Source organism: Sinocyclocheilus rhinocerous, unplaced genomic scaffold, assembly GCF_001515625.1.
Source record: "Sinocyclocheilus rhinocerous isolate Xijiao unplaced genomic scaffold, SAMN03320098_v1.1 scaffold836, whole genome shotgun sequence".
In the NCBI taxonomy this organism is placed as follows: domain Eukaryota; kingdom Metazoa; phylum Chordata; class Actinopteri; order Cypriniformes; family Cyprinidae; genus Sinocyclocheilus; species Sinocyclocheilus rhinocerous.
In genome coordinates, this window is record NW_015648109.1 from 274,322 (window position 1) to 280,632 (window position 6,311).

The 6,311-nt window shown below is 36.5% G+C and overlaps 2 protein-coding genes across 6 annotated transcripts in view; one reads left to right on the top strand and one right to left on the bottom strand.

The window, feature by feature from the left end:
* LOC107709626 (exosome complex component CSL4) overlaps nucleotides 1-4,318 on the top strand; it is a 5,223-nt gene extending 905 nt beyond the window's left edge. The window contains exons 1-8 of one of the 2 annotated variants that reach the window (XM_016514177.1): nucleotides 275-359; nucleotides 1,174-1,289; nucleotides 1,422-1,496; nucleotides 1,653-1,741; nucleotides 1,909-1,942; nucleotides 2,467-2,517; nucleotides 2,597-2,681; nucleotides 3,544-4,318. In XM_016514177.1, the coding sequence (XP_016369663.1) occupies nucleotides 1,203-1,289; nucleotides 1,422-1,496; nucleotides 1,653-1,741; nucleotides 1,909-1,942; nucleotides 2,467-2,517; nucleotides 2,597-2,681; nucleotides 3,544-3,650 (528 nt within the window). In that variant the 5' untranslated portion in view covers nucleotides 275-359; nucleotides 1,174-1,202 and the 3' untranslated portion in view covers nucleotides 3,651-4,318. Of the gene's footprint in view, nucleotides 1-274; nucleotides 360-1,173; nucleotides 1,290-1,421; nucleotides 1,497-1,652; nucleotides 1,742-1,908; nucleotides 1,943-2,466; nucleotides 2,518-2,596; nucleotides 2,682-3,543 lie in introns of those variants that run through there. The other variant, XM_016514176.1, reaches the window with a different exon arrangement.
* A 529-nt stretch (nucleotides 4,319-4,847) lies between these two features.
* Nucleotides 4,848-6,311, bottom strand: part of LOC107709628 (lysine-rich nucleolar protein 1-like) — a 5,092-nt gene continuing 3,628 nt past the window's right edge. For all 4 annotated transcript variants that reach the window (XM_016514180.1, XM_016514183.1, XM_016514182.1 and 1 more), the window contains 2 exons: nucleotides 6,190-6,243; nucleotides 4,848-5,846 (listed from right to left, as the gene is read on the bottom strand). In XM_016514180.1, the coding sequence (XP_016369666.1) occupies nucleotides 5,541-5,846; nucleotides 6,190-6,243 (360 nt within the window). In that variant the 3' untranslated portion in view covers nucleotides 4,848-5,540. The remainder of the gene's footprint in view (nucleotides 5,847-6,189; nucleotides 6,244-6,311) is intronic.

Below are 6,311 nucleotides of genomic sequence, written 5' to 3' on the forward strand. Positions count from 1 at the left end.
TTAGACTAACCGGGACTTGTCACAGCACTTACATTAGTTGTTTTAATACTACAATTGAGTGCTTCTGTTGTCCTCATTTGTAAGTCGCTGGATAAAAAAGAGTAATAAATGACTAAATAAATAAATCTGTGACGGAAAATAAGTTTCAGTTTAGAAAAAAATCGCGTTTATTTACTTGCAATGGTAAGGAAGGGTTTTGAAGTAGAAATGTAAAGCTAACAATTTTGTTAATATATTTTAATTAATTATTTTCTGTACAGAACTGCATGTTTTATTTGTTATTTGAGAGAAGACCCTCTTTTTAGCGGTGGGACTACTTTTCTTAGCGGATGAACTAACTATTTTAACGACGTTATTCTGTGTGCATTTTTTTTTAATACATATTCAAATTGTCATATTATGTAATATATGAAAACTAGTGCTGTCAAATCGATTAATGGCATCCAAAAATAAAAGTTTGTGTTTACATAATATATATATATTACATATATTTCTTAAATATATACATGTCAGTATGTGTGTGTATTTATAAATACATATGATTATGCACAGTACGCACATATATATGTTGTCATTAATCGATTTGACAGCACTAATAAAAACACTTTATTACAGTATGTAAACTATAAAAACAGTACCTCCACGATATAAAAAAAGAAAAAAATGTAATTTTTTGTTTGCATCGTGCAATACTAACTTTTCTTTCTCCAGCAGTTTTCAGACTTGTGCGATATAAACTCAGAATTGCGAAAACAAAAAAATCTGAATTGTGAGATTTAAAAGTCGTGATTAATTTTTTTTAAATTCTCTGGCTTTTGGAGCGAAAACAAACAAAAAAAAAGCGAGATGTAAACTCAGATGAAAAAGTCAAAATTGTGAGATGTAAACTCGCAAATGAGAGAGAAAAAGTCAGAAATGTGAGGCAAAAACTCTGTTGTCTTTATTATATTTTTATTCCATGGCAAAAATGATTTTTCTAAACATATTGCAGTAACAGGTGAAATATTGGAATAACTTTACTTTTGCAATGTAAAATGATTGAGTCTTGTGGTTAAAGTGTTGAGGTGCATTTTTTACGTCTATTCCTGCCCCATAGACTTCCGCTATAAGTGTTTCACTGTACATGATTTGTGTGTTTTTACAAACTTGGTTTGTCTGCTGTTGTTCGTGCAGGTGAAAGGCTCTGCAGCACGGAGGACTGTATGCCCGGCACCGGCACGTATCTGCGGCACGGCTACATCTTCGCTTCGCTCGCGGGATACGTGCTGAGAAAGAACCAGGGAGAGGAGGTCAGTTCATCATTGTCACTTTTATGGACATTTTTGTTTGAACATAGCCATTTCGTTCATTTGTAAGACTTAGACGCTCATGCATCTTGATAATCCAGTGGTGACATTTTATTCCATCCTCTTCCTTTACAGCTGCCGGTGATTTCAGTCGTTAGGGAGACAGAAACGCAACTTTTGCCTGACGTCGGTGCCATCGTCACCTGTAAGGTGAGAGTCCTGTACTAAACAACACAGCACTGGTGTCTAATGCTATGGTCGAATCATGCCTGAATCGTTCTGCTCTCGTTTTGTTTGTCATTCGCTGTGTGATGTTATTATGTTACATTTTTCTGTGCATTAAATGTATGATTGTTTCTTTTGCAGGTGACGAGTATCAACCCACGATTTGCTAAAGTCCACATCTTGTATGTCGGTTCGACGCCACTAAAAGACAGGTTTAGAGGCACTATCAGGTATGGATGTTTTATTCATCAATCAATCCCTCATTTTTTTATCTATCATATGTATTAAATAAATAAAGTAAGTTTCATTCAGGTTTTACAAGCAAGTCCTGTTGGGTAAATTATTATCAGTAATAGAAGTAAAATATGCTAAACTCTGTTTGGTTTGATTTCTCCAGAAGAGAAGATGTGAGAGCGACAGAGAAAGATAAGGTGAGTTAATGGGAAATTATTAATGTTTTTTACAGAATAAGCTCTTCATTTTTGTTTTGTTTTAAAAAATAATATAAAAATTTAATGCGAAAGACCCTAACAGTAATGATAAAAAAAAAAAAAATTAATAATAATAATAATAATATATATATATACCAAAATTTGACAAAAAATTATTGTATTATTATTATATATTTTCTAAGCTTAAATTCACATATTTTGTTTTAAACTTCTAGATGTAGATTTTTACTGTAATAATGTTCCAAAAGTTTGCATATTTGCTTATACATGCAAACAAACTGCACATAAATATGATCTAAATGAGATCTCAATTACCTAAAATCTCAAATAGAAGTGCATATTCTATGATTACTACTCCAGGTTAATTAGTTTTTATATAATTTAATTAAAAAAAATTATACTTGCTGTTCCCGGGCAAAAATGTTCACAAACATCTTATATATGGCACTTTTTCAAAAAGTGTAGGAGGGTTAAAATGTCATGTATTGAATTGCTCTTTACAGGTGGAGACGTATAAAAGCTTCAGGCCAGGCGACATTGTCCTTGCAAAAGTTGTATCCTTTATGCTAAATGAAAAGTGGTTTTCCTGTTGTCATGGCTGTGTTGCGTATGACCCTTGACCTTGGCTGTCAGATCTCTTTGGGCGACGTGCAGTCGAACTACCTGCTGACTACAGCGGAGAACGAGCTGGGTGTAGTCGTGGCACACAGCGAGGCGGGTGAGGGAGCGTTCAAATAGCAGTGCACTTAAAAAAATAGTTCATCCAAAAATGAACGTTTGCTGAAAATATACTCCCTCTTAGGCGATCCAAGATGAGTTTGTTTCTTAATAGGAACAGATTTGGAGAAATGTAGCATTGCATCACTTGTTCACCAGTGGATCCTCTGCAGTGAATGGGTGCCGTCAGAATGAGAGTCCAAACAGCTGATAAAAACATCACAATAATCCACACCGCTCCAGTACATCAGTTTAATGTCTTGTGAAGCGAAAAGCTGCATGTTTGTAAGAAACAAATTCATTATTAAGACTTTTCAACTTTAAACTGTCACTTCTGGCCAAAATACGAGTCCATAATAACTCTTCCTCCAGTGAAAAAGTCCATCCCCTGTTGTCCTCTCACATCAAAATCCACACACATATTTGTTCAGAGCTGTTTTGGCTTGTAAACAGTGCTTGATCTGTGCAGATTTCTCTCCTGATTCAGCCGAAACGACTTTTTCACTGGAGAAACCAATATTATAGATAGAAGACTTGATTTTAGCTGGAAGCAACAGTTGGAAGTTAAAAAACATCTTAATGATTACAAACTCTCAGATTTTTTTGCTTCACCAGACGTTTAATTGATGGCCTGGATTACTTGTGGATTATTGTGATGTTTTTATCAGCTGTTTGGACTCTCGTTCTGACGGCACCCATTCACTGCAGAGGATCCATTGGTGAGCAAGTGATGCAATGCTACATTTCTCCAGATCTGTTGTGATGAAGACACAAGCTCATCTACATCTTGGAAGGCCTGAGAGTGAGAAGAGTTCACCCAAAAATGTTCATTGTTCTTCACAGTCTGAAATTTCTTCCCGCAGGGGCTCAGATGGTGCCCATCAGCTGGTGTGAGATGCAGTGTCCATGCACACACGCCAAAGAGTTTCGCAAGGTCGCACGGGTACAGCCGGAGTACCTGCAGGCCTGAGCCACGCCCTTAGACCACACCCACTGGAACACACAGCTTCAAAGACACGCCCCCTCATGCGGAACTCTCAGCCCAATAGCATTCTGTTTGGAATTCTGTGTGAATCTGGATCGTCTCATTCCACCCTGCCTGTGAATGCACACTACGAAGTGAATACTGCATGAGTATCACATTACCATAATCTGAATCAGAGAGTTGGAACAAATTTGTGGGTGAATCTCTGTAAACTTTGCTACTTGGTCACATTTCATCACAAAATCAAAAGGAAAGAAAATAAGAAATTACATTTTGTGTAAAGCAACAAAAGCCTGTTTTTAGGACCATAGATATTTTTTGTGTAGTATAAATGGAGCTTTAAGACCAACGGCTGTTTTCCAAAGTGGAAAACTGGAATTGTACTATTATCACAGTTACATTCACTGTCACAACGGGATTTGAAGTTTCTAGAGCAATAACATAAGGCGGCACTGTTTTCTAACTCCTCAAAACACATGAACCACAAAAAGAGTCACCCAGAGATGAATTGACTTTTATCTTGCTGCTTTTATTCAGAACTTCTGGAAATGTCTTATTTGATACCTTTTCCTTATTCTGTCCTTCTGTCTGGAGCTGTTTTGAAAGGTCACGTGTTTACAAGAGAGAAAAAAATAAAGTGTTTAACATCACAAGTTCAGCTCCGTTTGTCCTGAACTTTTCATCGTAGTTTGATATAAAGCTGGAGCATTTTAACACAGGATTTACTTCAAGACAAATGACATATTCCTGTAGTTCAAACAGTAAAGCTTGGTGTCAGTGATGCTAACATAATGGGTTTGACTCCCAGAAATGCAAAAACCAATGCTCTACCGTTCAAATGTTTGGGGTCACTAAGATTAATATTTTCATTCAGCAAGGATGCATAAAATTGATCAAAAGTGACAGTAAAGACTTTTATAATGTTCCAAAATATTTCTATTTCAAATAAATGCTGTTCTTTTGAACATCTATTCATCAAAGAATCCCGAAAAAGTGTATTTTGACAAAAATATGAAGCAGCACAGCTGTTTTCAACATTGATAATAATCAGAAATGTTTCTTGAGCAGCAAATCAGCGTGATTTCTGAAGGATCATGTGACACTGAAGACTGACTGAAAATGTAGATTTGATCACAGGAATAAATTACATTTTACAATATATTCACATAGAAACCAGTTATTTTAAATTGTAATATTTCACAATATTACCGTTTTTACTGTAGTTTTGATCAAACAAATACAGCCTTGGTCACCATACAATTGTACCGACCCCATGCTTTTGAACGCTTGTGAATATACCTTGAATGCAATGTCACTCTAGATAAAAGTGTTTGCCAAATGCATAAATGTAAATGACTAAAAAAAATAACTCAAAATAAATCTCAATAATGCAATGACAATCATGATTACCCAAAGACAGCTCTAATCCAGTGTCTTTATTCAACCTTTTCGGTTGTTTAACCTTTTCTTTTAGTATCATTTTCTTTAGCAAATCTAATGATAAATTCAAATACATCGTGATATTTCACCCGAGTACATCTCTCAGGACCAAAAAAAAAATTTCAACGGAAACTTGTCAAATACTTTTTTTTGGGGTCGGTGATTCAGCGCTCCTCGGATTCCAAAACTAAATTTCATAAACCCATTTTGATTCATCCATTAAAGGAACAGTTCACCTAGAAATTAACATTTTGTCATCATTCACTCACCTTTGAGTCGTTCCAAACATATTTAGTATGGGCTATTTTTCTGTTGTTTTTTTTCCTTTTTGGAGCTTGACTGATATGATTCTTAAAAAGAAATAACAGCACGGTGGTTTGTAAACATTGTGAGGGTGAGTAAATGATGACAAAGCGTTCACTTTTGGTTGAACTCTCAGTCATCCAGCCGCACTGAGTTCCGAGCATTAGCATCGATCGCAAACGTCTTATTGGACGGCGCTGTGAACCCCAATCCGGCTCCTTTATTCCTGAAGTCCATATGACGGCTCTGTGCACGCTCAAACTCTCCCAGAAGGCCTTGCTGCAAAGTCTGTTGGCCTTCTGTCCCCAGCACCATGTTGGCCCGGCCGGAGGATCCTGCGACTGGTTGGCTGCTCTTTTTAAAGCCGCCCATCAAGCGCAGGAACTTGGCTTGTCTGTCAGAGCTGTCGAACTGTGCCGTGCACCACTGCCCGAGATTCTAAAACAGATCAACACAATTCAGATTAAAATCCATTCCCATTACTGATTACACTATCCATGCAGGACACACACTCAAAAATAAAGCACCTTCACTGGCACTGATGCTTCCATGAAGAACCTTCAATATCCACGGAATCTTTCCATTGCTCAAAAACTTCTTTATAACAGAAAAAGGTTCTTTAAATTTTTACACTAAGAAAAAATGGTTCTTTTAAGAACTGAAAGGTTCTTTAGGGAACCAAAAATGGTTCTTCTCTTGCATCACTGCAAAGCCCTCTATTTTGATACCTTTATTTCAAAAGGTGTAAGACTCAATACAAGTGTTTTGATGTGAAACTGACTGGCTTCGGCTGTGATTCCTTGTCAATGTCCCTCTGTAGGCGGAGACGGCGGGCCTGTGGAAGAAAAGAGTCTCAACATGACATATATATATATATATATATATATATGTGTGTGTGTGTGT